The sequence below is a fragment of the Actinia tenebrosa genome, unplaced genomic scaffold (genome assembly GCF_029948245.1).
Source record: "Actinia tenebrosa isolate PJP-AT-01 unplaced genomic scaffold, QUT_ActTen_1.0 PGA_scaffold2__45_contigs__length_23673736, whole genome shotgun sequence".
Taxonomy (NCBI): Eukaryota; Metazoa; Cnidaria; class Anthozoa; order Actiniaria; family Actiniidae; genus Actinia; species Actinia tenebrosa.
In genome coordinates this window covers 10,010,082-10,028,826 of record NW_028292579.1, presented here as the reverse complement: position 1 = coordinate 10,028,826, position 18,745 = coordinate 10,010,082, and the positions used below count along the sequence as shown (strand labels likewise).

Below are 18,745 nucleotides of genomic sequence, written 5' to 3'. Positions count from 1 at the left end.
TCCAGGAAGAAGGGTTAAACTTTGCACTGCCCCCTGCCCACCCCATCACCAACAAATATTTTATAAACATTATTACTGACTTGTAATAGCTACTAACTTCATGGCCATAAAACTACAAACATATATTTATCATAATTCTCATAATTTTTATTAAATACTTTTTCTATAGCAACTATTGACATCATGGCTAAAATAAAATTCAAGTTCAATAGAGGCATTTCTATACACCCAATATAAGTTGGGGGATCAAAAATTCGAATACAAACGTCCCAAAATTGATTCACACTAATATAATCCAAATATCAAGTACAATGACCCAGTATCATTAATGGCTCATGTCATTATCTACTAGTGTCCAATAATGTCTTTCAGAGTAGTGAATCCATATCTCTGAGGTGCTCTTGTATCTTTCACATCTTTTCCTTTGATCTTCCCATCCACAAGATATTCCTTGTTCATCTGCTCCTGACCCCAAGTGAGCACTTTATCAATATTTGGTGTGGCCACACCCACTACCTCTGCAATCCCTCTGATCACTACAAGCCCAAATGGTATGTCCTCAGTCAGGAAACGGTAGTTGGTATAGTTGGGTACAAACTTCCCTTCCTTGGTTTCTATCATTGGGTGTGTCAAGCCCTTGTAAGCTGCATTGGTTCTGATACGAGATAGCAGAGAGGTTTTGTCTTCAATGTCATCAGGATAGCGGGCTTTATAGTAAGTGTGCATGTCAATTACCTCTGACATATCAGTATCAGGGCTCTGAGCCTGGATAGCTTTTGCTATCTGAACCACTTCATCTGATAAACTGCCTAACAATGCTGCAGTACCCTCTGTTACACCATGATAAAACAATGGTTGTTTGTTGAGAGGGGTACCATCCCAAGTGAACCACTTGTTGTACGTCAGACTAGTGTGCAGATATGCATTGACAGACATAAGATTGGCTGTAAGAGGATGGCCTTTTGTTATTAGGGTTGGCTTTTCACCAATCAGCTTCTGGACAACTGTGAATGGATCTCTCCTTGGAGTAACTGACCCAGTCTGCGCAGAACCCATCATGGCATCCTTAGTACCAAGTACTTCACAATCTTTACCAAATTCCATAATTCTTGTTGCCCATGGTAATGATTCAAAGTTAATGAGAGTAATCTGCTTTGTAATATCTCCTAGAATGGCTCGTTCCTGAAACTCAAACCCAGATTGTCCAGGAAAACCAACAAGAATCATGCCTGGTTCAAGGTGTGGTTTGATCGCATTTAAGTACTGCTCATGTGCAAAGGCTGGCAACACGAAGGCGATGACATCACATCCGGGAACTACCTCCTCTGGTTTCTTAGTAACTAGTCTTGGTTTGGTTTTCAGTTTCTTGTAGCACTCTCCTTTACTGTACAGGTTTACAGTGAAGTCATGTTCCTTGAGAGAATTAGACCATCTCTCTGCTTCATCTTGGAACAAAGTTAGAACACATACATCAGTGTCTGGTTGAGATGAAGCTATACCAGCCCATGCATGAGCTGCATTGCCTCCCCCACAAAGCACCAGCTTGATTGGTTTAGCCATTGCTTTGTAAATAAAGAAAACAAAGGATTGCTTACAGTAAACAAACTAAAAAACAGTCAGGTCGCTTTCAATACTAGAATAAACAGAAATGAATTCAAAATTATTCAGCAACAAGAAAAGTAATACAAAATAAATAAAATCTATCATTTGTTTCCTCGCATATAAATTAGCGTTTAGTGATAAATTAAGAATGAGTGCAGGGCTGTCTCCAGATTTTGGACCGTATCTCCTGGTCTCCAGATTAGAGTCTCAATTCTCCCGGATAATCGCCGAAGCTGACCATTTCTTGTGAGACTCGACTTTCACAACCATAATTAAAATTCCAATCATTTTGTGTTGTTTGTGTTATTTTACATCGCTAACAAAATCAAAACGTTCCCCATAAACTGTTCTTGCAAGCAGGCCATTGCAATATAAGCGATAATCTGATTGGTCAGAAATAAACCAATCATATCAAATGTTACAAAGCGAAAGACGTCTTTTCGCGCGCTTTTTTCCGCTGTGACGTCACTTCCCTTCCCTATCATTTCTCCAGATTTGAATATCTTGGGGGTTGACAGCCCTGTGAGTGTATAAACATAGAATCGCGTTCAGTTAGCCTTTGTATTTTAGTAGTGACCTTAGTCACCTTGCAGTCTAAATTGGAGTTTTTTTAGCCTGGAGGTACAGTAAAATAAAAATAGGTTACTGTATTATAGGTTACTTCAGGTTTTTGTATTATTCTTCTCCCCAATTTAAGCCAATATGTAATAATTTGTAGTTTTCACTGCTTCGTGTCGCTCCGATCGCAATAAAGTCAGCATTCATCGTATGTGTTATGAATTGGTTGAATTAAGGCGCGATTACACTGGAGCAACGGCGATGCGACACAAGTTGCATGGACTAGCATTACCGCGTGTAACCTACAGCGCAATCGGAAAAATGTTGCGAGACAACCTGCAGCAATCGTTGCAGAAAGTAGAATTCGTTTTTTCCTTTTGGCAGCGATTACGTCTCCGTTGCACCGTGTACACGCTCTTGCAACTTGTGTCACATTGCGAGACAATTTGCAGAGAAAATACGGTATTGCTCCGTGTATTAATCGCGCCTTTACACCAGAGGATCGGGAATGCGACACTGGTTAATTTGATAAGGGCGTGCATGGAATATGTCCCGAGAATCTGAGAAAATGATCACTTCCTTCTTTCGGTACGATCCCCAGGAGAATAGAGGGGAAAATAAGCTTGTTGTTTAATGAAAATTACGCTTAAACATGAGTAATTATCCGTAAAATATTATAATGTCAGAAATGTGACATCAAAAGGTGACGCCTGTTATTAGCTTATTTCGGGAAGCTAAAATTATTTTTTACATTCCTGTAATACCCTTTTTAATGACACATTTAAGCAATGAGCTAAGCTAGTTCATCTAGCGAACTATAATACTTATCTATGAAACCAGTAGAAAACGCATTGGAAAATATTTTTGCAGGTTTGGTCCCATGGAGTAAAAAATGAAATCTGCCTTGTCGTCGTCCACGAGGCCGGGCAGCAAATTGTTACTGCATATTTTAAAGAACCCCTACCTCAAAAACAAAACATTTAGGGAAAAAATTCAAGAAAAAATCACTCGGATATTCGTTCTTCAAGTTTCCGAATCAAATTCGTATTTCAGAACGCAAAAAAAAAAGCTTAATTAAAGTTGGTTGGAGTGAGTCTATTTCGTCCGCGAAACCGGACTTCACGCCTCGCATTTATAATTTCTGTTAATTTAGAGTGTAGGGATAAATAAAACGATTTATTATATAATTACCAATGAAATATCTATTTTTCTCTATTTCGAAAAATTGATATCTTCACACGTGAAAATAACATGTTATTTTCACGTGTGAAAATAACACCATTGCGATGGCTATTCAAAAACTGACACGGAAAGAATTGCCTGAAAAAGCCAAAACATACTTTCATTGATAATTATGTAATAAACAAAATATTACATGGGCGCTTGGAGATACGAAATTTATCTTCTCGTGTTGAAAATCTCTCACTCGTTCGCTGCGCTCACTTGTGAGAAATCTTTTCAACACTCGAAGATAAATTTCGTATCTCCGCGCACCCATGTAATATCCTCTATCTATTGGTTCTTACCTGAAGTCAAGAGTATGTCTTATTCGGAAAAGAGAGCAAAGTAATTCGAATGGCGAAAGAAAACTTCCAAGTGGGTATGCAGACGTTCTAAAGGTCTGTCACGCAACGTTGGGTGACAGACCTATAGAGGGGGAGGGGGGGTGGGGATTTCAAGAATTTATGTTGCAGGATATCTATTTTTTTGCAACAACCCCTGCACGCAATGTTTTTTTGTGTGTTTGCTCGATATTTCTTTTCGGGAAGGAGAGGTTGCGCGATATTTTTTTCGTTGGAAAAGTGCTTGCTCGATTTTTTTGATTTACGCGACCGCTCCCCCCCCCCCCCCCTTACCCCTCTCAATTATCTAATGTTTTGTTCCCAAGACGTCTATGTCTGCGTAGGAGGCTATTGACCAAGGTTGTGTAAATACCCCGACACGACGTAAGTCAATTGATAAACATTGATTATCAATTGTCAATCAAATAAATAGCTATAATAAATAGCGATCCTACAGCAGTCGTGCGAAGCAGCACGTATTTTATTGCTGTCCTAACCGCTTCCAGGAGTTTCCCTTTCCCAGTCACGCGGCGAATTAAAATCTTGTCCCACAAACAACTAAGGGTCCCGGAAAAACTAAATGTACCTACATTAATTGGGCTGGCTTTGACTAAATTTCTAAATAGAAAACATACCCCAAGGTATGCTAGCCCAAACGTGACAAAACTTCAAGTTACACTTTTTTGTGCGATGAAGTTCTACATTAGTACATCAAGTAGTTTGCGATGACTTGTTCTGTGTCAAGTTAATTGTTATGCTTGTCTAGTCATTTGTTGTTGATACTCTATCAAGCGCAATCTTTAAGTGACAAGGATGAAAAGTCTTTCAGCGCTTTGCTATTCGCATACAAGACCGGATGCAGCCGTTCTTAGTAGTGTCGGCTGCTGAGGAGACTAGGATGCAGGAGGGTACTCTTTTTCTGGCCTCTTCCCAATAATTATGAGCCAGGAAAAGCGTTATTTTTTAAATGGCTATAAATCGAACGTGAAAACTGTGCTTTTTAAATCTTTTTGTAGTCGTGATCGTGTACATACATCGGGAGTAACTATCGAAAACACCGCACTTCATGAGCGGTCCTATTTATGTTTGATTGGATACGCGGATACGGAGAGTAATGGAATATTAACCTTTAAAGAACGAGGCATATGTTGAAGTGGATATGCAGTGAAGAAGACCACCCCTCCCCCCGTAGATATGAAGGCATATGCGGAATATTAACTTTAAAAGAACGAGGCATATGTTGGAGTGTATACGCGGATACGCAGTGAAGAACACCACCCCTCCCCCTATAGATATGAAAGTATATGTTGAAGTGGATACGCGGATACGCCCTATAAAGAAGACCACCCCTCCCATATAGATATGAAGATATATGTTGAAGTGGCTACACGGTACGTGGATACGCAGTGAAGACTGAAAACACTCCCCCTCCCCTATGATTACTTTTTTCACTGCGTATCCGCGTATCCAAACATTTAAAGGAATAGTGTTAAGCGGACGGGGGGGCGGGGGGGTTGACGTACCAATAGTGTACCGCGGATTGAAACTTTAGATTGTAAAAGATCGGAAATCGATTACGATTTATTGTTAACCGCGTGCACAGGACCAATTTAAAACTCGTACTCGAACTCTTGAGGGCAAAAAAGCAGTTGGTTTTTCGGGATTCCTGTGTTGGAATTACTAACTCGCACTAGTCTTTCCAACCGTTAGCATCTGTCGTCGTCCAGGGAAACAAAATGGCGGTAAATAAGATGTGACAAACGTCCTCAAAAATAGCCTTTTTATGAACAAATTGTTAATTTAAATATCCTTCTCAGTACATTAGTGACTATAAAGAGCTATAGGGCGTTCATATGGCTTCAACAAGCAGTTTACAGTCTGAAGGGAGCCATTCAGTGAGGTCGCCTACAGGAACCGACAGTCCATCTGTTGCAGGTTCTAGTCCTGATGGTTCTGTAACTTCTGTAAAATCCCCAACTTCTCCTAAACCACTGAATGGTGCTGCTGTCCCTGATGCTCCTTCAAAACAACCGCCAGCTAAAAGAAGCGAGGCGCCGAAGCGAAGAGGAAAAGGTAAATAAGCTTACAATTTAGTTAGAACATGTTTGTACACAATGGGATTCTTTTTCGTTTTCTTCTTTCCCACTTTACACGCGAGGAATATTGTTCTAAAAATTCTGAGAAAATATCTTATTAACACTGAAGGTGTAACACGTTTATAAGCTTATTTGAATTTATTTTACTCGTATATACAAAGAAACTAGTTCATATACTTACTATTTATTTAGCCTTCCTATTCCTATCAGTGATAGCCCAATATATAGAGAACAATATATAGAGAACAAGAAGGCCAAATCCTAATACATTTATTTGATAATGATAATAATGTATTTCTTGAAAAAAACGTATAACTACTGAGTCTCGATGCTTTTTACAGTTTTCCGAGGTTTTGCAGAAATTAGAAGGCTTTCCAAGTAGTACTTAATTTTTTAAAAAAGCCCAATTTTAGCTTATTGTGTATGCTGACACCAAGAAAGAGATTAGATCATATTGCTATAATAAGGCTATATTCAAGCACTCCTATCCAGATAAAGCCCATATTTGTAATACCACTATTATCATGTTGAAGTGTGACCTCACAGCATCTTGATGTACGTCTTGTTTGCCGGCTAGCAAATTTGATGGCCATCAATCAAAGAACTATAATGAAAAATATCATAGGCCAAATTAAAGAATTTAGAGGATTAAAATTGTTTGAAAGATCTCCTTTTTTTCAAATTTTAGTTCTGTGATAAATGATGTAGAAATGCTAGTCTGCAAACAAGACATCAAGGTTTTCAGGTTGCACTTCAATGATAATATTAGTAATTGGTTTACAAATTTAATTTTAATCGTTTGATAAATGTATATGCCATGATTTAAATTATGTTTTTCAGTTCCTGATCTCCCTGTGTTTGAGAGGCGAAACTGGTTAATCCATATGCATTATGTGAGGAAGGAGTTTGATAAGTGTAAGGTAAGTCTTACTCTAAATTTGAAACCAATGTATTTCAGGCTAAGGGAGGTTCATTATTTTTATCTACTGAGGAATTGATGAGAAATTAAATTTTCTGCCATTCCATTTTATATCTAATATATGATTTATTATAGACGATTTTTCTATTTTACTTTTTTTTTTGATCAAATTTTTCTAAGACAGTTCATTTTATTTCAGGCTAAGCGAGGTTCTTTTTTTTTCTACTGGGGAATGGATGACTATTGGGGGACTACATTTTCTTCCATTCCAATATCTAATAATGTGATTCATTATGCATAAGTTTTTTATTTTATATTTTTGGGGATCAAATAGACAGTTGCTCACTAATTGCTTAAGTATGAGCAGCAAAGTATTTCATTCATCTTAAATGCTTGTGCTTATGTCACTAAATCTCCCCATAGGACGTACACTCAGATTTAAATGCTTGTGCTTGTGCTAATACTGCCAAATAATAGTGACTACTCTGTAGACAAAAAGATAGGGTATTACATATATTACTGTGTATTGTGCTATCTTATCTGACCTCAAAAATAACCAAACTTAGTAAAAACAGTATAGTATTTGTATCATAATAAGTAAGTAAGTAATTATTAAGGAATATATTTATCTGTGTAGTCACTATAACAACAATAACAATAACAATTAAAAACCTTCACTTAATTATTTTTTATCCTTTATTTCAATCATACAATCAATTGCAAAATACTTCATAAAAGTAATCCATATTCTTTAGGTTCTAATCAAGGAACAGCTTTTTGAGACACAATACATGTGTGAATATGCTTTGTATGCTCAAGGTAATATAATATTAATTAGTTTAAATTCTTAATCTTTCAAGTGTCTTAATCTTAGTTACATTGGTGTCACGTGGTCGATTTGAAATGTATTTCTGGATAACATAACAGATGCTACGAAGGCAATTAAAAAATCACAACTGCCTTGGTCTACTGGGAAGAGTAGTAATAAACTTTTACTTTTGCCTATATTATGTATTTTGAAAAATTATTATCAGCAAAATTACAGTATATTATAAATGACATTCTTAAGTGCAACAGTGCATTTAATAAATAACATTGGTCTAGATATCTTAATGCTCAAATATATATTAATTTTTTAGCCTTGATTCTTCGTCAAGAGGGTAAAATCCAGGAATCACTGGATTTGTTCCAACAAACAGTAAAAATTAACCCCTTTAATGCTGATAACCTTAAGCAAGTGGCAAGATCTCTGTAAGTACACTTATTATTATAAAACCTTATTCAAGCAGCTGTTCCAGGGTGACCCATTCTTCAAAATGGTCATCCATGTACTTGTATCTCAGGGTGACCCATCTTTTCAAGTTTGTCTAAGCTACCCAAGGATGTCCTATCTGTCCCTGGGTGTCTCAGCTGCACTGGGTTAATTGTCAGAGGTATCTCAGGGTGTTCCATCTGTCCCTGGGTGTCTTAGATGCACTGGGTTAATTGTCAGAGGTATCTCAAGGTGTCCCATCTGTCCCTGGGTGTCTTAGATGCACTGGGTTAATTGTCAGAGGTATCTCAAGGTGTCCCATCTGTCCCTGGGTGTCTTAGATGCACTGGGTTAATTGTCAGAGGTATCTCAAGGTGTCCCATCTGTCCCTGGGTGTCTTAGATGCACTGGGTTGTCAGAGGTATCTCAAGGTGTCCCATCCATCCTTGGGTGTCTTAGATGCACTGGGTTAATTGTCAGAGGTATCTCAAGGTGTCCCATCTATCCTTGGGTGTCTTAGATGCACTGGGTTAATTGTCAGAGGTATCTCAAGGTGTCCCATCTGTCCCTGGGTGTCTTAGATGCACTGGGTTGTCAGAGGTATCTCAAGGTGTCCCATCTGTCCCTGGGTGTCTTAGATGCACTGGGTTGTCAGAGGTATTTCAAGGTGTCCCATCTGTCCCTGGGTGTCTCAGCTTCACTGGGTTGTCAAAGATACCTCAGGGTATCCCATCTCTCACAAGTTGCCACTCTGTCCCTGGGTGTGTCATCTCTTCCTAAGTACCCCAGCTGCCTTGGGTTGTCAAAGCTACTTCAGGGTGCCTTATTTATTCCAAGATGCTTCTAATGTGCTCCTGAGTGTTTCATAATAAAATATTTATCTCAAAGTGGCCCAAATACCTCTGGGTCTTGTCTGTCCCAGCATGTCATCAAGGAGACATAGCCACTTTATCGGGACATCATTGCATGCATAGGTGGTCTATGGATGTTGGAAATTAAAGCTTGTTTGTCCTATCTATGCCAAGTATATTTGTATCCACCATGTAAATCTTCTATAAAGCCTCTATATACAGATGTCTTACAAAGATGAACCAGGATATAAATATTCCTTCAGTTTGGAGCTCTCCGTTGCTCAGGATTAGCCTTGACTTTGTGCAGAATATTCACTTGATCAAGTGAAGGTCCATAGAACTTCAAAGTGTTAAATGCTTTGTTGAAGTTGTGCATTCTTTACTTCACCGTTGGCATTTGTGAATATTTTGATGCTGAAATGAGGCTAGTCCTGAGTAAATGTCTTTGTAATCCAGAAACTCAGCCGTAATATATTGTACAAATTCAAAAATGTGTATTACCTTACAAGTGCACTCGTTATTTTGGCCATTCTAATCACAAAGGTTCTAATCATTAAAGAAAGCTCTGACATTGTTTTGTTATAATTATAATTATCATTTAAAATCTTAATTTTTTTTTTCAATTGTAGATTTCTTCTTGCAAGACACAAAGCTGCCTTGGAAGTGTATAATGAAGCAGCAAAACTGAGCTCCAAGGATTGGGTTAGTACATAAGCTACCTCACATGACCACAGATTTGATCAAAATGTAATAAAGCATCTTATAATGCTATCAGAGAATTCGTTGAACACATTTGCTTTTTGACCCCAAACTGCTTCTAATTATCCTGTACAAAAATGAAGATTTTTTTGGGGAAAAATTTGGAACTTGAAACTGGTCTATTGCTGGTTTTCATAGCTCAGCCATCTTACATGTACTTGAATTTAACAATGGTTTGTTTCATCAACCAATGATGGCTGCCATGTCTTGAATGAGTGACAAATGAGTGGCAATCAGCAATACAAAGCCTATTGTAATACCAACATTTTTTTGAAAGTTTTTTTTTTCACAAAAAAATTGTTTTTTTAATGTTTTTTTTTGTCTATTTTTAACAGGAAATTTACCACAATCAAGGTACTGTCAGTAGTGTTATAAAAAAGTGTCTAACACACACTAAATATTATAGATTGAATGTCCGAGTTTGCAAGCCTTATGATAGGTATCTACTGTAATAGTGACACCTCAATAGATCTCTTTTCTTTGGGTGTAACTTATTTTGCTTGACATTTTAAATTGCATTTTTTTTTTTGTTCTGAAATCTCAAAATAGAAGTTTCATGGAACGTTTTGTGCAAATTATAAGTTGGGTAATATTTTTTTATTTCACACCATATTGCCTTCTTTCCTCAAGATTGAGCAAATGAATATATTGTTTCAGTTTCATCTATGTTACTGTAAATGTGTCAATGCAAGGAAATTATATACCTGACAGTGATACCTCTATTGAAAAAAAGCTGATCCCTTTTTAATGTACAGTTGCAAGGGTTCCAATATTGTGTAGTTCCAAAAATTATTCATACCCACCCCACAGAGGAACTTTGAATTTGTGAAGGGTAGGGGGGTCAGAGAAAGAACAAAAATCACAGAGTTGTATGGAAGAAAATTGGAATTTCCAGGGGGTAGGGAGGGGGGGTCCCAAAAAAAATTCGTCTGTGAGGGGGGTATGGATAATATTCATTTCTGGGATTACACATTCACCAGCCCCCCCCCCCCCCCCCCCGTATAATTTACAGTAACACAAGCTCTACCGTGTATTTAGACGACACCTCTCATAAAGGTGTCTACTTAATGCAAGTACCACTGCATAAAGAAATGATTTAGTAAAACATATGGTTTGAATTGCAAAAACATGATTTAGTTAATATATTTCTAATTGCTTACTGTTTATTTGTTAGGGGTTTGTTATCTCTATTTAAAAGATTTTGAGAAGGTAAGCAAGAAAGGATATTCCTTTTTATTTACAGTAAACCTACTCCAACCAAGGCCACCCCAACAAATATTCTACAAATTAGCCAATCAAAAGTGAGAATCTAAACAATAGAATTGCTACAAATTAGACAAATATCGATGGGCTTACACGGCTGAGAAGACTGCCAGCACCTTTGTTGACACCTTGAAGTTCAGCTTTTGACATAAGCCCAACGCTTCACATGTGTTGTAACAATCCCCCTTTTTCATAACTGCACTGAGTGAACAATTTTTGTATATAATACAAATTTGAATACAATATTTTTTAAATCTTTCACATTCATCTTAATTGGGTTCCCTGTGGATTTTTACCATCTTTTTTGCTGTATTAGGCAAAGGATTGTCTGAAGCATGCCATTCAATACCATCGGCATGATGCCTCTTTCCTTCAGCTGGGCAAGATCTACCTGATGGAGGGAGACATTGAATCAGCTATTGACACTTACAAGAAAGCCATTGAGTAAGTTGTTTGGTACACCAATATGGTTGGCTATGGTTGCCTCGTGTCACATTAGTGAAAAAGCTCTATAGACCCCTTGCAGAACTTTGGAATGCAGCTCAGTCTGGGGGACAAATCAATAGGTTTCTATTCTCATGAGATTGGAATTCTTTTGTTTTGTCCCCCAGAACAAGCTATTTTGATGTCACATGTAAGGGGTCTATAGTACCCTTTCTTTTTTCATTTTCCTTTTTTAATGCTCTCTTTTAATGCTATTTATTTATCTCATTATCTAATGTTTATTAATAGATTTTCTCCAGAAAACCCAGACTTGATGACCACTCTTGGGTTACTTTACCTCCAGGTAAGGGGCTGTTTCCATGGGGAAAACTTGTCCCTGGTAGCAGGGACACCCTCCTACGCGATTTAACTATTCCGAGCATTTATATGGGAAGAAGTTGTCCCTATAAACCCGGGACATGCTTCAGGTCCTATTTTACTTACCTAAAAATGTCTTTAAAATGGAGCACTCATAAAGAAGGTGACCCTTAGCTGTAAGCAGAACCTGACTTTTCCTTGGACACTGTTCGGCTGTACATTGATTGCTGTTATGTCGTGGTCAATTTAGCCATCGGAGATGAGCCTTATCCCATGTCAATCCAAACAACCCCTCGGGGTTCTTTATACTAGAAAAAAAGGAGGCTGTTTACCAGTCTAGGTACATTCAGATGCATTCAGATGTTAAAGGGTAGCATGGTGGCTTTCACTGCTGTGAGTCCAAGGGGTTGGGTTGGTGGTTCAAGCCCTGTGGTTGCCACATGTGAATTGCACTGAATTTGTTTCATGTGTTGTTCTCTACTCCCTCTCATCACACGTGAGTTGAGCATTATGTGCGTATAACATTGAACGTAGTGTTAGTGTGTGTGATTGAAAAGTGTCCCCAATGAGTGCGAAAGCACTAGAACGATTAGACACTTGAATAAAGAAATTTATGGAGCTACCAGAATTGAATGAAAATTACTTCAAAAGCTCCATTTGATGATTGTGGATTGTTTGTATGTTGACAGATTGGAATGACTCAAAGAGCTTTTGAATATCTAGGGAATGCAATGACATACGATCCAAGTCATGTCAAAGTGAGTTACTCATTCTGTAATCAAGCTTAAGCAACCACTCTCATACCCTGCGAGCAGAGTCTCCTTTTAACTCCTATACGCCCGTAGAGGAGTTGAGGAGACTCTGCTCGCAGGGTACCACTCTCAGCCAACTGGCAGTTAAATAGAGGTTGGCCACTTTGAGGCTGTACCTTATGACTTGACTCACTCTATGACTGTACCAGTATGATGTACTAATAGGATTTTCATTGACAACAGCCTACTCTAGAGATAAGCTTCGCTTGTCATGCACAAAGGTTTCAGTGTGAGGCTTCGTACATAATGCTCGGTGATTCGTGAAAGGAGAAAAGAATTAAATTAATTTTGCCCATAGCCTCGTACTGAAACATTTGTGCATGACAAGTGAAGCACATTTCTGAACGGTGGGTTATTGCATTAAAGAAGACTTGGTTGCCTACTGGTTGTGTACTGGACTTGAGGCCTGAAAACAAAGTATTTAAGCGCTGGACATCATACTCGTATTGTCAGGCAAATCTAATACTTACAGTGTCTCTCTGCATGGGGGCATCCTTACAAATCCTGGGAAGGAAAGGTTACAAGGTAAATGTTTTCTTTTTCTTTTAGGCAATACTTGGTGCAGGATCTATGATACAAACCCATGGTGATTTTGATGTTGCTCTCACTAAATATCGTATTGCTGCATCCAAGATACCTGAATCACCTCACATGTGGAACAATATTGGAATGTGTTTCTTTGGCAAGAAAAAATATGTTGCGGTATGTAACTATGCTATGTCCTATAGATCTACCCTTGGCTCCTCCCTTCCCTCCTTTCTTCCTCCCTTCCCTCCTTTCTTCCTCCCTTCCCTCCTTTCTTCCTCCCTTCCCTCCTTTCTTCCTCCCTTCCTTCTTTCTTCCTCCCTTCCCTCCTTTCTTCCTCCCTTCCCTCCCTTCTTCGTCCTTTCCCCCCTTTCTTCCTCCCTTCCTCCCTCCTTCCAAATATTTCTCTCCGATTTGTTTCCTTATTCTATTCGTACTTTCTGTTCGTTTCCTTCTCTTCCTTCCCTCTCTCCCTCTATTCCTTTCTACTCTACAAGAAAAGGTATTGTACTGCTTCAACGATACGGCGGCCATCTTGACAGGCAGCAAGGGTAAAACAAAACAAAGATGATTGAAAATGTATAGAGTTTCGTGTGTTTGACTTTCTTTTATGGGTAAAGACGATCGATGTGATGTCTTAATTCATCTTTTGTTGTATTCTCTTGCGGTGAGCTGTTAATATCAATCGACATCATTACTGTAACAAACCTTTATTTGCCCCCTGCACGCCCCACAATGCCTTGCGATCCAAGATGGCCGCCGTATCCTCGAATTAGTCCATTATACTTCGATAACACGGGGAATGGTTACTCAATTCTCCCGAGCCAGAGGGTCATGTATAAAGCGCTAGAAGGTGCGCCCATTGCCCCCTCAGTCTATCAGTGCTCCATATTATGGTTAAAGCTAAAGCTATACAGAACAGAGAGAAGTTGAAACAAACGTAGAGATCCTGAGGAGAGAACCTTGGACCTCTAGCTCTGAAGGCCGAAATGCCGCGCACTTGTCAATTTAAATATGCCTGCTCTATCTATCTCACTCCCTTACTTTGGTTCATTCCTTCCATCCATGTCCTTACCTCCCTAATTCCCTTTGTTTGTCTATTTTGCTTCCTTTATTTATCACTTTATTCATTTTCATGTTTATTGTAACAACAAGATCGAAATAAGATGTCTATTTCTCTTTGGTTTATACTGTTACTTTCATTTTTTCTAGGCCATCAGTTGCCTTAAAAGAGCTGCTTATATGGCACCATTTGAATGGATCATTATCTACAATTTGGGTTTAATACACCTGACAATGCAACAGTATCCTTACACTGACACTGTAGTTTCACAGCTTCACTCCTATGATTCCCGAGGAGCAAATTATGCACCTCTTTCTTAGCTGGTAGCACACTAACCAACCAAGCCACACTTGCTCCTTTAAACAAGTGTGTGAGGTAACTGAGGATCAAACTATGGACCTCTTGCTTAGCAGACAGCACACTAACCAGCCAAGCCACACTTGCACCTTAAAACAAGTGTGTGAGGTTAGTGAAGATCAAGCTGTGAACCTCTTGCTTAGCAGACAGCACACTAACCAGCCTAGCCACATTTGCTCCTTAAAACAAGTGTTTGAGGTCACTGAGGATCAAACTATGGACCTCTTGCTTAGCAGGCAGCACACTTACCAACCAAGCCACACTTGCTCCTTGAAACGAGTGTGCTTAGACTATCGTCCCGTGGCAGGACCCAAGACACTTGAATCTTTTCTAATAAACGTCTGTTATAAACATGTTGTCCATCAAACCTTCTTATTACTTTACGCATGTCTCCTTAATGACTGTCTAGATATGCTTCCGCATTTCATTTCCTGAGTGCAGCTATTACGCTAAAACCTAAACATGGACAACTCTTCCAGCTCCTGGCTATCGCATTGACACATCTCGATGACCATGACAATGCTAAACAAGCCTACGAACAAGCCATTATGCTAGACATGTAAGTCTTAAGCAATCATTTATGTTTATTTTTATCAATATCGGTATTATGGGTGGCGTAGTGGTTTAACGCTCGCCTCTCAACACTGTGGCCCGAGTTCGAGTGCCGGCTCAGACTGGATCATATGTGAGTTGAGTTCGTTTGATGTGTGGTTATCTTCCCTGCTAAAAGGTTTTCTTCTGGATCAAATCGTGCGATTTGAGTGTTTTATGTTGTAGATTTAGAATGTAGTGGTAGTGCGCGTGAAGCGAACCTTGGTACTTGTGAAGTTTCTTTAATTCTCCATACTGACTATTGCACGTTCTTAGTGCGCTGCCTGTTACCACTATGATCCCTCGACCATCTTAAGTGTTTACTTGTTATTTGATTAAATTCTAGTTCGATCTGTGAGTTATCCATGCCCTGACTTAGATCAGCCCAGAGGTTGTATTAGGGTTCAATCTGTGATTTAGCCATGCCCTGACCAATATCAGCCTGGAGGTTGTATTAGGGTTTGATCTGTGAGTTAGCCATGCCCTGACTTTGATCAGCCCAGAGGTTGTTTCAGGGTTCGATAAAATTGAAAGTTTTCTCCGAGCTCTCTGGTTTTTCTCCGACAGCAAAATAAAAAATAAAAAAATTATTCCGAATCCTAATTTTATTTACCGGGACCTCTGAATTTTTTTGTGTTTCTATTTTTTATTTCAGTGATGATCCAGCAATAAGTCTGAACTATGCTATCTTCTTGTACAACATGGAAGACCGAAAACAGGCGTCAAGACACTTTGCTGCTTACGAGAAAAAAATGGAAGTCTTCAGGAAAACTAAAGGGGGCGATATTGAAAGAGAGGTAAGTATTACGCAGGAATATCCTAAAACACGACGACACTTTCCTATGCATTCTAAAATACCTGGCATGATTCTAGTTTTAGAGTAGGCCTCAAGCCATCCTAGGAAACCCAGGGATAAAGTTCTGTCTCTCGTTTCTCGCTACCAAATTTAAAAAGTTTAGGATTTTACCCCTGGGTTCCCGAGGATGGCCTCAAGCATGATGACGTTTTATACCTACACTTCCAGAATCCTTTTCGGTAGCTTTGTTGTTAAATCTTAATCTATTAAGCTTTGGCTGTTGTATCACAGCGTGGGACAATGAATCACAACAGAGCTAGGCTCCATATAGGTGAAAGCCCAATGATCCAATTGGGATTTAGAAGTTGGTTTTGGGGAGGGAGGAAAACCGGAGAACCTAGAGAAAAACCCTGTACTGGTGAGCAAAATTATTTTATTTTATTTTAAATTAGTGATTCTTTTTAGCTACTTGTAAAGAACTGAATGAAACAATGTGTAACCAATTTGTTACGAAATGCAGTTTTATTACGATCTCTCGAAACAGGTTGTAGAAAGTTTGTTTGCTCACCAGTATATTTCACCCATGGGAATCAAGATGTTCATTCATTTGCTCTCAGTGAATTAATCAGCACGTGATTACTGAGCTGCAAATATTGCACTATTCATAAATCAAAATCAAATGATCCTCAGTTTAACATAGTACCCCTTGTCAACAGATCCTGGAGACAGGCAATCGTCTTGGTCCTGCTTTACAAGTCGGCGAGAAACTGGTGTGGGATGCTGAAGCCAAAACCACTCGCATACCATCATCCAAGGCACAGAATGACAAAAATAATTCTTCCCCTGCCACGTCAGCTAGCAGTAGTGCTGCTACGCTTCCAGAGGACGGTTCCTTTGTTTGAATATATTGTACAAATAGCTAGAACTTTCTTGTAAAATATATCTTTTCCGAATTCGCTTGAGTTACCAAGATGGCTACAAGTCGAGGTTGGAAGTCTAACTCGACTAGGAGCCACTGATTTGTGGTTTATTGATCTTACTCACATTTTATTCATCTAGAGCAGGTTTGAAGTGAAAAACCAAATCTCATAACCAGAGCCTGCGTTTCTTCTTGCCTGCGGCGAAGAACGAGGGCTCTGGCATAATCCATTTTTTGAGACCAGGATTTCTTGGACTCCGGGTAAGAGCGCATACGTTAAAAGACTTGCCAAAAATAAAAATAAAATGTTCCCCATTTCTAATTCTTATTTTGATCGAAAGTAAACACAGAACTCTGTTTGAAAGCAGGTTTGAAAGCATAATTTTCATTCATTATATTTCACTTTCGGAAAACTGCGCATGCGCCAAAAAATTTCCTTTCGGTAAGACTGATCGGCTTCATGATTCGTCGATAGGGTGTTTGGGCATAATGATTTTCTTACTTCCGGCGTACTCTCTTGCAAAATACGTAACGCGCCTTCTCATAAAATACTGTATGTATGTACTCGTGTGTATTTGATACAAAGAAGAGATAACTAGAATGATTTTCACATGACCGTGAAAGAAAATAGACCATTTAGTTTGTAATAGTTGATAAAGAACAAAAAAAAATCATTGGTTTAGAGTCTACTACTAACTATTAGTTTGCCTATTCTTTCACGATCATATGAAAATCACTCTAGCTAAAATCTAGTGTGAGCTGCGTCGGTGTTTCTAATGAAACAGTAATGATAAAAGGGTAAATTATACACCGTGAAAAGATGAGAACAAGGTAGGCAGTGTATGAGTCAATTCCAAAGGTTCCCACCCCCCCCCCCCCCCGGGCATTTGACCATAGTCAATTTCCGTACAACCTGTTTCGCGAGATCATATAATAAAACTGCATCTCGTAACACACTGGTTACATATCGTTTCATTCAGTTCTTTACAAGTAGCTAAAAAGAATTCTTAATTTAAAATAAAATAAAAACATTTGCTCATCAGTACAGACACGTGACCGTTAACTGCAAAGGGACTATTTGACGCTGAATATATTATTGACTTTCGACTCAAATGCAGCGGCCCTTATCTAATTTGCATAAATTAGCGTATTGCAAAATTTTACGCTTGGATCGTGCTTATAGAGGACTCTGGTTCGCCTGTGAATTTTAAAAACATCCAAATACCTTTGTTTAAAATCTGGGATGGCACAAGAGAAGTAAGAAAAGCTTTTCAAAAGAAAGGTTGAACTTCGAATTGATTACGATCCATTTAAATTGAATCGCCACTGTACAAAAATTTGGTTTCAAAATACAATCTTATACTTGTCGCTTCTTTGAAAAACAGGGAAAGAAAAGCTTGGAATTAATAAGAAAAGAAACAAAACTTTCCAATGTGGATGAAGTAAAGAACGACAAGATGAAGATAAGTTTTTGGAGTCCAAAACAATAAATATGTTTACGCAAATTAGTTTTGTACTTTTCATTTTAGGCAAAATTAGAGATTCACCGGATTGGAGGGGTGGGCATTTGACCACTTAGTGGAGCCTGAACGGTGGGGCATTTGATCATTTTGTTGGCCCCTATGGTGTAGTCTCCCCCACAGCCGCTTTCAGTGTCGTCACGCAACGCTTTCTCCCCTGAGTAGAGGAGAAAGCGTTGCGTGACGACACTGAAAGCGGCTGTGGGGGAGACTAGCATGGTGGGGAATTTGACTATTTTTTTCCCAAAAAGTCAAATGCCCGGGGGGGGGGGGGGGTGGGAACCTTTGGAATTGACTCATACATTAATCCCGTTGGGACTAAAGAGTGCCCAATAGGTGAATAAGCCGCATTTCTTTGGTATTGCGACATTACCCTTAAATGTAATAACACCCATAAATGTAATACCCACCATTGATGTCATAAAAATCAACCATAAATGTAATAACAACCATAAATGTAATGACAGTCAACCATAAATGTAAAAATAGACACACCATA

General features: G+C 38.8%; 2 protein-coding genes and 1 long non-coding RNA gene across 3 annotated transcripts; 1 reads left to right on the top strand and 2 right to left on the bottom strand.

Moving 5' to 3' along the window:
• Nucleotides 1-123: 123 nt before the first annotated feature.
• On the bottom strand, nucleotides 124-3,789 carry LOC116289858 (tauropine dehydrogenase-like). Its single transcript, XM_031696789.2, has 2 exons — nucleotides 3,687-3,789; nucleotides 124-1,562 (listed from the first exon to the last, which is right to left on the bottom strand). The coding sequence occupies exon 2, from the start codon at nucleotides 1,558-1,560 to the stop codon at nucleotides 349-351; it is 1,212 nt and encodes a 403-aa protein (XP_031552649.1). The 5' UTR covers nucleotides 1,561-1,562; nucleotides 3,687-3,789; the 3' UTR covers nucleotides 124-348.
• Nucleotides 3,790-5,398: 1,609 nt separating this feature from the next.
• On the top strand, nucleotides 5,399-17,768 carry LOC116289863 (BBSome complex member BBS4). The gene is made up of 16 exons (XM_031696800.2): nucleotides 5,399-5,464; nucleotides 5,540-5,795; nucleotides 6,659-6,738; nucleotides 7,493-7,556; nucleotides 7,877-7,988; nucleotides 9,470-9,542; nucleotides 9,935-9,953; nucleotides 10,774-10,808; nucleotides 11,179-11,306; nucleotides 11,595-11,649; nucleotides 12,353-12,421; nucleotides 13,025-13,177; nucleotides 14,213-14,304; nucleotides 14,830-14,979; nucleotides 15,667-15,808; nucleotides 16,524-17,768. The coding sequence occupies exons 2-16, from the start codon at nucleotides 5,576-5,578 to the stop codon at nucleotides 16,707-16,709; spliced, it is 1,578 nt and encodes a 525-aa protein (XP_031552660.1). The 5' UTR covers nucleotides 5,399-5,464; nucleotides 5,540-5,575; the 3' UTR covers nucleotides 16,710-17,768.
• Nucleotides 10,815-13,029, bottom strand: LOC116289864 (uncharacterized). The gene is made up of 3 exons (XR_004196384.2): nucleotides 12,946-13,029; nucleotides 11,790-11,971; nucleotides 10,815-11,253 (listed from the first exon to the last, which is right to left on the bottom strand). It is a non-coding gene; the product is annotated as an uncharacterized LOC116289864 (long non-coding RNA).
• Nucleotides 17,769-18,745: the final 977 nt, after the last annotated feature.